The sequence below is a fragment of the Anabrus simplex genome, chromosome 5 (assembly GCF_040414725.1).
Source record: "Anabrus simplex isolate iqAnaSimp1 chromosome 5, ASM4041472v1, whole genome shotgun sequence".
NCBI lineage: Eukaryota > Metazoa > Arthropoda > Insecta > Orthoptera > Tettigoniidae > Anabrus > Anabrus simplex.
Window position 1 is genome coordinate 430,912,969 of NC_090269.1, and position 14,499 is coordinate 430,927,467.

A 14,499-nucleotide genomic window follows, 5' to 3' on the forward strand; every position below is an offset into this window, starting at 1 on the left:
TCATGACTCTCCACTCTTCCTCTATAGTGTTTCCTTCAGCCTTATCCATTAGTCCTTGTGCAACATGTTCCTTGAAACAATCCCTCACACTCTTTTCTTTCAACTTGTCTAGATCCCATCTCTTTGCATTCTTTCCTTTCTTCAATTTCTTCAACTTCAGATGGGATTTCATGACCAACGAGTTGTGGTCAGAGTCAACGTCTGCTCCTGGGATAGTTTTGCAATCCAACACCTGGTTTCTGAATCTCTGCCTAATCATAATGAAGTCTATTTGATACCTTCCAGTGTCTCCAGGTTTCGTCCACGTATAAAGCCGTCGTTTGTGGTGTTTGAACCAAGTATTGGCAAGGACTAAATTATGATCAGTGCAGAATTCAACCAGTTGACTTCCTCTTTCGTTCCTTTGTCCCAATCCAAATTCTCCTACCGTACTACCTTCTCTTCCTTGGCCTACCACTGCATTCCAGTCTCCCATCACAATTAGATTCTCGTCACCTTTTACATATTGTATTAAATCTTCTATCTCCTCTTATGTTCTTTCGATTTCTTCATCATCCGCTGAACTTGTAGGCATATAGACCTGCACTATTGTGGTGGGCATTGATTTGGTGTCTATCTTGACGACAATAATTCTTACACTATGCTGGTCGTAGTAGCTTACCCGCTGCCCTATTTTCTTATTCATTATTAAACCAACTCCTGCATTTCCCCTGTTTGATTTTGTGTTGATAATTCGGTAGTCGCCTGACAAAAAATCTTGTTCTTCCTGCCAACGTATTTCACTTATACCAACTAGATCTAACTTTAGCATATCCATCTCCCTTTTCAGATTCTCTAACCTACCACAATGATTCAAACTTCTAACATTCCGCGCTCCGACTCGCAGAATGTCAGTATCCATCTTCCTGATGATCGCCCCCTCTCGTGTAGTCCCCACCCGGAGATCTGAATGGGGGACTAGTTTAGCTCCGGAACATTTTTCCCGGGAGGAAGCCATCATGAGTACATCATTTATACAGAGAGAGTGGCATGTGGCATGTCCTCGGGAGGTAGTTACGGCTGTAGTTTCCCATTGCATTCAGCCGTGTAGCAGTATCAACACAGCTAAGCCATGTTGAGTATTATTACAAGGCCGTATCAGTCAATCATCTAGACTGCCACCCTTGCAACTACCAAAAGGCTGCTATCCCCCTTTCGATGAACCATTTGTTAGTCTGGTCTCTCAACAGATACCCATCCGATATGGTTGCATCTGCGGCTCGGCTATCTGCATCATTGGGACACGCAAGCCTCCCCACCGCGGCAAGGTCACATGGTTTGCCCCTGAAAAATATTGAAATATGGAGGCAGTTTTAATGACTGTGTAGACATTCCTTTTGAGGTATTTGTTGGCTAAACAGTAGGTCGTATCACAAAATGGATGGCACAATCTCAGTTCAATTTGGAGTGATCTACAACTTTGGATCTATGAACTTTTGTTGTATCTCTCTCCCTTATACTTTAGATTCAGCTGTATTTATGGATTGTTCTCAAATTTGATGATTTCCACATGTGTATTTCATTGTTTGACGAACTTATAGGAAAGATAGAATCATCAAGTTTGGTGCACATATTGACATGATTGAAGGCCATATGTGAATCAAATTTAATGACTCTAGCTTATATGTAAGTGTGGAAACAATAATAAAGTAAAGCATTAAACACGTACCCAAATTTCCTCCTATACAATTTTCGAAAAAATCTAACCAATGAATATGAGATATAAGAGAAAATGTTCTAGAACAAAACATGTAGAAGGATTAAAGGGGCACGTGATTGAGCAAACCGTTTTTTGACATCATGTACCATTGATGAGTAGTAAATCTTGAAGTGGAGGTCTGGCCTTTTAAACGTGTTCATGCCTATGTGTCATCTATAAATATAAATGCAAGTTGGTCTGGAGTGATCTATATACAAAGGTATAAAACTGAAAAGAGACGTGAAGTAATGAGGCACTTTAAGTGTCTCAGAATTTTAAAACTTGGTACCAGAGTAGCCGATTACCCCAGGATCCCTAGAAAAATCAAAATCCCTAAAATTCCCTGAGGGAGCATGCTGGGGGCTTCAAATTTTGTGCTCAGCCAAAGAACACTCTCGGATAATTTATCCAAAGCAACAACCTATAGGTTTCATGTCCTTAATCAATTTTCAGGAATTTCCTAATTTTTATCCCCCTTCCCTCAAATGAAGGTGACAGCTCAATCTGCCAGACGAGCTAGAGAAAGGAAATTTTGTGAAATATAGCTTTTAGCCAGTAACAAATGGAATAATTCCAAGATGTTCTAATTTTTCACTTTTTACCCCCAAAAAATATCGGAATATGGAGGAAATTTTAAAGACTGTGTGGACATTCCCTTTGAGGTAGTTGTTGTTTAAACTGTAAGTCATATCACAAAATGGATGGCACATCCTTAGTCCAATTTGGAGTGGTCTACAACTTTGGTCCCTGAATGTACCACATGTAAATACCATAACATTATGTATGTATTTTATATATATTTGCAAATATCATAACATTATGTATCTTATTAGAATAGTGGCATTCTTGTTTAATTTTAGTAGTGTTTTATTCTGCACAGTCGCTATTAAGCAGGTTTATCAACAGCTGATGATGACCTATTTACAGGTCGTAATCGGTACAGTCTTTTAATGTAAATAATTCTAGACAACTTGTAAAATAAAATATTGATTAAGTGGAAAAATCACCCTTCATACCTATGAATTTTTGTCGTATCTCTCTCCCTTATACATTACATTTGGCTGTATTTCTGGACTGTTTGTAAATCTCGTGATTTTTGCATGTATATTTCATCATTTGAGACACTTGTAGTAAAGACAGAGTCATCAGCTTTGGTGCATACACTGAGAAGGCTGATCGCGATATGCTAAACGAATTTAATTATTAATGGCTTGCACATAAGTATGCAAAAACTAATGTAATATATTCAAAATGTACTCAAATTTCACCCTATGCAACCTTTCTCACTCATTTAACCCGTAAATATGAGAGATACGAGAAGATGTTTTAGAACAAAACCTGTAGAAAGAGACAAAAGGTGTCTGGTCACGCAGACCATTTGTCAATATGATGTACCCTTTAGGAGCAATACATCTGTAAATGAATGTCTGCTACTTTGTAAATGTGCATATACCTTTATATATCGATCTATATTCATTGAAGTCGATTTGTAGTGATCTAGAAAGGGGGTGTGTGTCATTATTATTAATACTTTACAAATTGATAGTGACTGTCAGCAGCAGGGCATCTCCTGCTGTAATCAATTCTCCCCATGTCTACTTTTACTGGCAGTAGGAATGTGGTCCTCCTCCAACTGCTGTCTAACTGGTATTAGTAAGGAGGGCCTAACATTTTAATGAAGAATTCCCTTCTCAGTTTGACTAGCAGTAGGCAATGGAGTATGCAATTTTGTCTACTGCTTCTGTCTGGTAGTAGGCAAGGGTGAACACCATTATAAACAAGTATACCCATTTAAAATGTGGCTGGCAATAGGCAAAGTGGTCTGTTATTAAAATCAAAACTCATCAACTCGAGATCGACTGGCAGTAAGTTGACTTGCATTAGAATAAAAGGCATGTCATTATAATGACAGCATAACTCAATTCTGACTGGCATTCGTAAAGGTACCTCCCATTTTAATGATAGCTCCTCAACTGGAATTTGTGTGGAAGTAGGAAAGGTGGCCTGCCATTATCATCACAGCTCTACAACTCGCACCTTACACAGGAAAGAACGTATGGAAACCTCCCTGCGGCATTTCTTCGATTACACTAAGTGTCATACAATTTAATAAAATCTTAATCACCACGTGTAAGGCAATTTACGGAAAAATCTGTTTACGATGTAGAAAGCCATAGCGAAACACGGACACATTTGCTAGTGTTCACTATGGTTGTGTACACAAGCTGTTGTGAACTGTCCTTCCACCTTTACACACAGTTGTTCCTAGGCATTACCTTGCTGTTTCTACAACAGCATCCCTGTATGCCACCTATTCTCCTTTTATATTCTGAACCTGCTTGCTGTCTATTGCTTGGAGAAACTTATCACTATACACATTCCACGCGTCTCCACAATACGACGATCCATCAGGAAAATATTTTTGCTTATTATAAAACTGTTACTTTCACTCAGCATCAAATAACTGGCTGCCGCTACACGCACATCTTGCTCACCAGATTCGGCCAAATTCAGCAGCTAGTGATGTATAGGTCTTAATCGCAGACTTTGAAGTCAATGGACGAATTTATTGCGCCGCGGTATGACAATTCCGCCCATGCATTTTTGTGAACATACCTCACAATTTCACCTTCGACTTCTTTAAAGCGTCCTTGTTGTGGGCCATTGAATGCATTTTTTGTGCAGTATGCATTTTTTAGCTATCTTTGTCTTCACGGTAAAGCCGAATATTGGCTTCAGTTAGGACTATGCCATATTTTCTTGCTGCACAATTACTGTACATTTCCGAGTGTTTAATAGCCATTAACTTAAAATTGGCATCATAACATCGACGAGAACCCGTTGAAAATTTGCCGGCAATACCTGTTCCACGTATCTTTACAATACGACGATCCATCACGAAAATATTCCTGCCATCTATAAAACTTAATTTTACTAAGCGACAGGGACAGCAGACGCGTTTAAACTCTGCTACTGAGTAGCCATGGCCTTTCTAAGAATTCGAAGGCTCGCATGTTTTGATGCCATTCTGCAGATTTGAGTAACGTTTTTGTAGAGGATAATAGAATGTCATTCTCTCTTCAGTAATTCCTGAAATCCAGTGAAGTTACACATACGCACTGTACGACCAGTCGCCGCGGCTAGCGATGTAGGCCTATGATAAGGAGGTGGTCGTTTATTGTCAACGAGTTTTTGTGTGCACGCACGTGGAGGGGTGGAAAGAAACAGCATGGTTACTGCAGTAGTTGCCAGTGGTGTTCATTACTATCAGGCCACGAATGAAAAACGGCCCTTGATTTTTCACATGAGATTGTGAGAAAAAAACGTAGTCATGGATTCAGAGAAATACGGTATCACTCCAAAGGCTTCTGTGGAAAACATTTCAGTTTTCTTTATCAAACAGCATCACCTAACCTAATTATATATGCATCATGAAAACCTATTTGAAATGCATGTAGAGAAATAATAACCTCCTTGCTAAAAATTGACACGGGAATAGCTTTCTTAAATTTAACTAGACGTGAGAAAATATAAGCTATCCTGTGAAATCAGTGATGTACCCTGCCATATCCTTAGGTGTATCACTTTCTTACTTAATTTCAGTATAGGGTATACCATTAAAATTAAGAGATCGTTTACTTCAGCCTTTATTTTTAACGAGTTAACAAATGCTATCGGCCACGTTATTTACGCATTACGAAAACGTATTATCCTCTTTTATTTCAAATTTTCTTTTGAGAACAGAAGTCGACAGGTATTACCAACAGACTCCAATATCACCTTCGAATGTTGACGAGAGACCTCGCAAATGCACGTAGCGCGAAAACTATAGGCTACCATACCGAAGATGATCGATCGCATTTTGTGGCAAACATTTCAGTTTCGTTATTCAAATAGTATCACATATCCTAACTTATCTGTACTACATGTATGATGAAAACATACTTCAAGCAGAAGTAGAGAAATTATAACCTTCTCGCTATAAATTTACATGATAATAGCCTTTCCGCAATTTAACCGACGCAAGAAAATATAAACTAACCTCGTAATCATTGACGCACTCCGCCATATCTTGAGGTGTAGGCCTATCTAATTCTTACTTAATTGAGGTATTTAGCATTAAAAGTAAGTGATTGTTTATTCAGTGTTTATCTTTAATGAGTTAACAACGGTTATCGGACATATTATTTATGCATTTATTACGAAAACATGTTCTCCTCTTTCATTTTCCTCGCGGAAGAGCAGCCGTCGAATGTCGACGAGAGAGCTCGCTGGTGGGCGTAGCGAGAAAATGATACGAAGATGATCGATCGCATGCAGTATAATGACTGGGTGCATAAATATCAGCAACAGAAAAATGGACCGCGAATAATCGCTCGCAATAACGGATGCATCAGTGATAGGGTTCTCCCTGTAGCCGAAGGATAAAACACAGTTTAATATAGGAATTTTGAAGGGACGGACAAAAGTTATCGTTATAATGGGGTTCTTGTTATATGCCGTACTCGCTATATCGGACTTCTACTGTAGTTAAAGTTGTCATGAACTCAAACGGGCCATCTTCCATCATTGTAGAGTGTTGATAGAGACATAAAGGGGCAATTAGTGTAGCTTGTTGATGTTGGAGCGTGCTGATACAGGCGAGTTGGTCAAAAGGGAACAATCAAACTTTTTAAAGATGTTGTGAGTGGGGGAATGCCAAGTGTGTGTTGAAAGTCTGTAAGTAAGGAAATTTTATTTATTAAGAATGATTATTTGAAAGGGTGGAACTGATTAGTGGAGTTAATCAAAAAGTATTGACTCTTACCCCTTAGACAGCTGAGATTTTATCTGTTCATGTTGAGAGTTGTAGGACTACTGGCAGTCGCCAAATTCCTCCTTCTCATGTTGTAACCATGAGGTCTTAGTGGAGGGGGGTGAACTTGGGAAGGACGAGCTATAAGCTTGTTAGTTCTGTATGGAGGAGAGTTGACAGAAATGAGAAAGGAAGAGGGGAGAAATGTGTCTGTCGACTTGGTGGAAATATTTACAGACTTTGCATTAAAGATTTTTTTAAAAATTACTATCTTGAAAATTCAATTTTTGAAGCAGAATTGAATTTGTTCATAAAGAAGGATTTTTTAAAAATCTATTATGTCACTTAAGTTTTGATTTCTATTAAATTGTTGATCCAAGAATGTGTATAGGTTTTCAAATTCAGTCATTAGCTTGCCTTACATTTCAAGTCTTCTATAATGACTGCTTATCCAACTTTAAGTGCATAGATCTATAATTTATAATTTATAAGTTAATTTCAAATCAGGTGCCTGATTTAATCTTGAGGAGATACAATAGCTAATGATGCCTACAAAGAGAGGCAAAACATGTCCCATTTCATCTAATATAATAAGGATAAAATCTTAAACATTTTTTATGACTTTAATGTACTGAATAGGTAGAGGAACAAAAAACAATTATTTAGTAAGTATGAAATGAGGAGCAGCTCACTGATGTCTGTTTAGAATCTCCTCATAATTTCCATTATAAGAAAAGAGTTAATCAAATTATTAGATTACCCGAAAGTAGCTCACCTGTGTTCGCTCTGGTTCAGACAACTCGGATTTAATTTCTTCTTTGAAAGGTGTCTTCCCTGATTCATGTTCATCACCATCCTGTGGAAAGGTACTATATTAGGAAAGTTCTTTAGATATATCTGAGAGTTTAACAAACAAATGAGCACGACAATCAACATTTCATAGTAAACGAGTCAGTTTCAAGACTTCAATATTATTTTTCAGAACATTTCTACACGGGAGGATTCTTAAGAACATGTCTCAGCATAGAGTCCTTCAGGAGGGGATATTTTGGACATTTCTAACTGTTGAGTAATTATATAATAAAATAATCCTAAAAATCAGGGAAATGTCACGGTACAGATAATTATTCTGCCCAACCTAAACAAAACAAACCTGAACACTCAAAACTTCAAAATTTATTAGTTATTTTCCACATGCAGTACCGGCAAGTACAGCTCAGTAGGAAGTACAACTTTTCCATACCTCCTGTTGTATGCAAGGTCCTCAGCCGAAGGCAGGGAGGATCCTCAACAGATCCACCATCAACTGCCATAGAGAGCGAGGCGTAGCTGAGGAAGCATTCAAAAGAAATGAGGAGTGAGGTAGTTTTCCATTGCTTTCCTCTTCTTGCCAGACAGTGCTGCTACATACCAGCCTCTCGCGTCAATTGAAATGTGCATATAAACCAACCATATGAGTGACTAATTCACATCCCTACTTACAGAAACAGGCTGTACAGGGAATGGTGTTAATAGTGAGCCCAGGATGAGTCAGACACAAAATACAAGCTGCTGTTTTTAGCTTTGATGCATTTCCATCAACAAATTTCAATGCTGCAAAATATTTTAAAATGTAATAACAATGTAATGCAAATTTCTCATGGGGAAAATGTGTTGTATGCACTGTTTGAAGGATTAAAAAAAGAAACTAATATTTACTATAGAGGGGAAGTGTGTAGCCATAATCACTAATACGGTGATTTGAGATGCGTATGTGGTTTGAAAAGTTCTCGGAATGTACTAGAATTAAGTACCTTACCTCGGTGGAACTGCTTTTATTTTTCAACATAGTTTCCCTGTAGACTAATGCATTTGGTCCAGCGATGTTCCAATGACTTGATCCCATCTCGAAAATTAGATTCCTCCAGGCCTGCAAAATACCTCTCCAATTTGGCTGTCAGTTCTTCCGTTGTAGAAAATCTCCATCCACCGACGAAAATTTTCAGCTTGGGGAATAGATGAAAGTCTGATGGTGCCAAATCAGGTGAATAAGGTGGATATGGCAACAATTCGTACCCCTGTTCATGAAGTTTTGCCATTGCAATAACACTTGTGTGCGGCGGAGCGTTGCCCTAATGAAAGATGACCTATTTCCTTGCCAAACCAGGCCTTGTTTTGCGTATCTTTTCCTGTAGTTGATCTAGGAGGTTTACATAGTATTGCCCCATAATTGTTTGGCCAGTAGGAAGATAATCTATCAGCAGAATGCCTTTTGCATCCCAGAAAACCGAGGCCATGACCTTTCCGGCTGAACGCACTGCCTTTGCTTTCTTTGGTGGTGGTGGTGGTGGTGAATCAGCACGTTTCCACTGCTTTGACTGCTGTTTTGTCTCTAGGGTATAGTAGTGGACCCAAGTTTCATTTGTAGTCACAAACCGGTGCAAAAAATCTTGTTGGTTGCACTGAAAACGGGCCAGACTTTGTTCGGACATTTCCAATCTGGTGCGTTTAATGTCCAATGTCAAGAGCCGCAGCACCCATCTTGCGGATAATTTTTTCATACCCAATTCTTCGGTTAAAATATAATATACCCATTCAGAAGACATCCCTACAGCTTCAGCAATCTCCCGCACTTTCAGTCGATGATCCTCCATGACCATTTTATGCACTTTTGCGATAAATTCTGGGGTCGTAACACTTTTTGGCCGTCCACTACGCGGATCATCATCCAAGCTCTCCCGACCAAATTTAAACTCGCTGCTCCACTTGGCAACAGTTGAAAATGAAGGAGCAAAGTCCCTCAGTGTGTTCTGAAAGTCGGCATGAATTTCCTTTGCTTTCATACCTTTCTTTACAAAGTATTTATTCACTGCTCGAATCTCAGTTTTTTCCATTGTCACAAATCACTACGGGGGAACAACAACAAAGAGTCTTCACTACCACACTCCTACAGCTAGAGCAATGACGCGCCACGTGTTCACTCACAAAGGATGTGTGATTATTGTGCAGGAACCTTGTTGCTCTAGCACTGATATCTAGCGGTGATTCCGAGAACTTTTCAAACCGTCCTCGTAGTGTTCAGACACACATGTGGCTGATTACCTACAACAATGTTTTTTTTTTCAAAATTGAAGTTTAAGACATTTTCTTTCATCATGTACTGTTATGATTTTAGTGTGCACTTATGAAAATATGCTATTTTATCATCAATTTTTCATTTTAACCCTTTTGTACTTGAATTATTTTATTTGAGGATCTTTAAGATGTTTATTATTAAAACAATTAACCACAAATTAAAACTCAGGCATTATAAGGTCACTGACATGGTCTCAGAGTATGTTCTTTTATTGAAACAGCAGGCCCAGGAGGGTGAAGTGATGTGTCTTGTTCACTCTATTATAAGCAAGCACTTCAGGAGGAAAATAGTGACAACATTTCTTACCTTTTAAAGGTAAACAAGTGAACCAAGCATTGTGGTTCATACTTTTCTAAATCTTGAAATCATTATTCTTCACTTCATATAAATGCATTACATGTATAATATCTGCTCCTATATTACGAGTATACAATTTCTCCAAAACCTGTAGATGGTGGTAGTGTCACCTTGGGATACACGTCCACTTCAAATAAGAAATCCTTTTACATGTACTACATAAATATGTGTAACACACAAATTACTACGGTTTATGAGAGTAATTAAGGAAGGAATTATATCATTACTGCAAGCAACATAACTAAGTTTTTATTGCTCCTGTAAAAATGGAATGGAGATTAACCTCTTCACATGAATGAGGTGAGACTGGATTCCTATAGTGGCTGGATGAGATATTTTTCGGTCTCCGCTATGCCACTAGCACTTGTTCATGTTGTTCAGACATGGCAGGTTGACTATTTTTTTAAATATATGTATCAGTCAAATATATCTGCACATGTATTATTAACCACTGAGGCCAGTTCGACATACATATCACGTCCATGGGACTCTACTCATTCAGACAGTTTGACGTACCACAAACGGCCGGTGCAGTTGGAAGTTAGAATGCCTATTACTCATGTAACACTGCTTCTCTGCAGGATTTGTTTTCATATGAATCGAGAAGTTACAAACTTTTATGCCATCTCTGTTTCATAATTACAACTAGTACGAAATTGATTGATATATGTTGTTGCCTTTGAATCATATCGATAAGGGATAGAACTCAAGACGTGCTCTATTTAGTTTCAAGGTATTTGCTTAAAAGTTATCACACCCCTTTCTGCCATCTCGAGAATATTTTGTGAACGATATCTAACTTGAAAATTTTTGCCACTTACAAAGGGAAAGCACCAAAAGCAAATATTGCACAGACATTTTTTTGCTTTGCAGGCTAGTGGCTTCTTAGTCACTGGGCCATCTCATTCTCTTGTGGGCGGCGAGGATATTAATGGTTTAATAGAAGACACAAGTGGAAAGGATATATCACGAAGCGATATTTTCAGTAGTGATATGGACAGAGACTATGCGTAGCAAGAGGTCGCTGGAGAAGTGGCAGACAGCACAGATGAAGAGGAAAAGCTCAGCCGTAATAACTTAGACCGCTGTTCAGTGGTCGAGGCGAGAGGTAGATGTCATCACAAGCACACCAAAGATTCCCTTCATGGGCGTGCCTGGTACATGAAAGTATTTTGCGGCTATTTTGGATGTTTCTAGCTATTTTTTGACAACAAGGTGATTAATAATACCAATATAAATGGTCCGTTATTGGACATTATAAATTTTCCTTCTAACTCATTCTTGGTTGCCAGCGTTTCGCCCTCGTGTGCTAGGGTGGGCTCATCAGTTGGTACCTAGCACACCTACCAATATGCTGGTTAGTGCATACCGTGGAGGCCACTGCGTAGGCTAACTGGAGCCACCGGCAGTGCCAATGCACTAAGAGACTTTGTCTCATCAGCAAAAATTGATACCTGCTTGGCCATCAGATGATATAGATGTTGATTCCCATAGGGAATCTGAAATATTTGTCCTGAATGAGTAAATTTATAATACCAATATAAATGGTCCGTTATTGGACATTATAAATTTTCCTGCTAACTCATTCTTGGTTGCTGATGAGACAAAGTCTCTTAGTGCATTGGCACTGCCGGTGGCTCCAGTTAGCCTACGCAGTGGCCTCCACGGTATGCACTAGCCAGCGTATTGGTAGGTGTGCTAGGTACCAACTGATGAGCCCACCCTAGCACACGAGGGCGAAACGCTGGCAACCAAGAATGAGTTAGCAGGAAAATTTATAATGTCCAATAAGAGACCATTTATATTGGTATTATAAATTTACTCATTCAGGACAAATATTTCAGATTCCCTATGGGAATCAACATCTATATCATCTGATGGCCAAGCAGGCATCAATTTTTGCTGATGAGACAAAGTCTCTTAGTGCACTGGCACTGCCGGTGGCTCCAGTTAGCCTACGCAGTGGCCTCCACGGTATGCACTAGCCAGCGTATTGGTAGGTGTGCTAGGTACCAACTGATGAGCCCACCCTAGCACACGAGGGCGAAATGCTGGCAACCAAGAATGAGTTAGCAGGAAAATTTATAATGTCCAATAACGGACCATTTATATTGGTATTATAAATTTACTCATTCAGGACAAATATTTCAGATTCCCTATGGGAATCAACATCTATATCAACAAGGTGATTGACGTAATTGTTTGAGAAACAAATAGGTACTCGGCAGAGTGTATATTTGGCGTGACCTGGATACCAAGGTCGCGCGCCTGGAAGCGGAAGCCAGTGACACAGGAGGAAATTTATGTGTTCTTGGGGCTTGTAATACTCATGGGGATAGAAAAGCACCCTGAAGAGCTATATCACCAGGGATGGATATTTAGAAACCACTACATTCGCTCAAACAATGGCAAGGGGCAGGTTTGAACTCATCTTGTGATATTTAAATTTCTACACAGGATACATACACAGGACCTAAAAAGGTTTTCAAAATTCAACCTGTCCTGGAAATTATATATCGAAACTTTCAGACGGCGTACATCCAAATCAAAAATATTTCTGAGGACGAGTCCCTTACAGTCTAGAAAGGCAGACTTGGAAAACAATTTATATTCCCTTACGTTTTTTTTAAATATTGCACGCAACCCTGCACAGTAGCCGTCACATATACTGCTCAGAAACATTGGACATGATCTCAGTAAGTAGTCCTAAAATTTTCATTACATTATATTTTGTAGCTTTAAAATAATGAATACTTTTACTTGATGTGTCTAAACCTCTGCTGAGCTTCCATTTAAATATCGCCTGAGAAGTGAGCAGCTCTGGATTAAATTACCGGCTTGGGGGTGTTAATTTTCATTCATCTTTCCATTCCTCTTTCAGATCCATGGCTTTCGACAGAATACTAGTGGAGTTATATCTTTCATGTCTTAATTTTCCTCAACGTCACTACCTGATTTGACAATAAGAGCTTCATCCACGGTGTACAGTTTCTCATACATTAGGAAATATGGTACCGCAATGTGTGGAAGTTACCTATAAAAGTGCTAATATGGTTGCAGTGTAAACTTGACTACCATTCAGATTTTATTCTCTCTTTTCCATTAGATTTTTGTAAGATTATATTCTAGAACTAGATATTTCTTTGCTATTAGACCTAGATTTAATTATTTTTCTTCTTCAAACTTGGTGTTGGTTTATTGAGTGTGGATGGATTAGATCCATTTTTTTGAAAATAAGAGAGGAGGTACGTGCATTCAAGGCCTATAAGCAACACACCTTTTAATAAACTGCTCCTGAGAATCGGTGCTAGTAGTATCTATAGACTCGCAAGATAACCGCTAGATAACATGAATGTCAAACTTCTCCAGTAGTCTGCTGCAGCAAAGCACAGAAACAGGTTAGGGACCACAGTGGATGGTATTGTCCTAACCGCCTGAGCACAAGTAAGGCCAAGACTCAGAGTATGATCAAGATACCTGTCCCCATACCATAGCAACTGGTATCCTCCTCTCAGGACCATATACTAGGCCTCTCAGCCACTGCCTATGGCTGTTGAGCCAGGACATGACTATATTAACACACACCACCCAGTAGAAATAATGCAAAGGAGTGATATGGGGATTAGTGCTATCACCTCTGCCCCTAAATATCTACTCAGAACAGATACTCACCAAAACACTTGAGGGGTTCAAAAACCGTATTACAGTAAGTTCAACGGCAAACGTTCATTAACACATGGTAATGCTGTGCTATGACACAGTGCTGACTGCACATTGAATTCACAGATTTCAAGAACTAGCCACTAGAGATTATCAAATAAGCAAGGATTATGTCCTTGACCTCAACACCAAAAAAGCAATTTACATGGTCATAACAAAGAAAGCCAAATCACATCCGTATGGTAAATAACAATAGCAGTATATACACTAGTAAGTATCTGGCTGAAGAGCGGGTAGGCTTCCTGCGCTTCAACATTTCAGTAGGTTCTATTAATATATACTTATTTTAAAAAAATTTAGAATATGTTTTATCTTTGTAACATAGCCATTTCTTTTTGCAGTACAGTATATATGTTGTGTATTCAGCCCAAAGGCTGGTTTGATCCTCTACAGCTCCACTAACAACTGTCATAGATAGCCTAGGTGTCACTGAAGAGGCAAACTAGGGAAATGAGGAGTGAGGTAGTATCCCGTTGCTTTCCTCACTGAGTCAGAAGTTGCTATTACGTATCAGTCTGCCAAGCCCACTGAAATGCATGCACTAACCAACCCTATAAGCGACATTTTCACACCATTCATAACAGGGACTGGCTGCATAAGGAACGGTGTTACTAGAATCGCTCATACCTCGGTCACTTTCATATTGTCAAAGCCAAGGATGAGACTGAGACAGGTCAATGAAAGTAACAAATTTATTCTAGCCAATACCAGAAGACACAGTGCACTGTAAACACTACATCCTACCAGCAAAGGCATTTGTAGTACTAGAAGAAC

General features: G+C 39.0%; 1 protein-coding gene across 1 annotated transcript in view; it reads right to left on the reverse strand.

Annotated features, from left to right (window-relative positions):
• The window catches only part of LOC136874606 (probable inactive protein kinase DDB_G0270444), a 117,607-nt gene that overhangs the window by 37,688 nt on the left and 65,420 nt on the right, over positions 1 to 14,499 (reverse strand). The window contains exon 6 of the mRNA XM_068227877.1: positions 7,309 to 7,389. Coding sequence (XP_068083978.1) covers positions 7,309 to 7,389 — 81 coding nt within the window. The remainder of the gene's footprint in view (positions 1 to 7,308; positions 7,390 to 14,499) is intronic.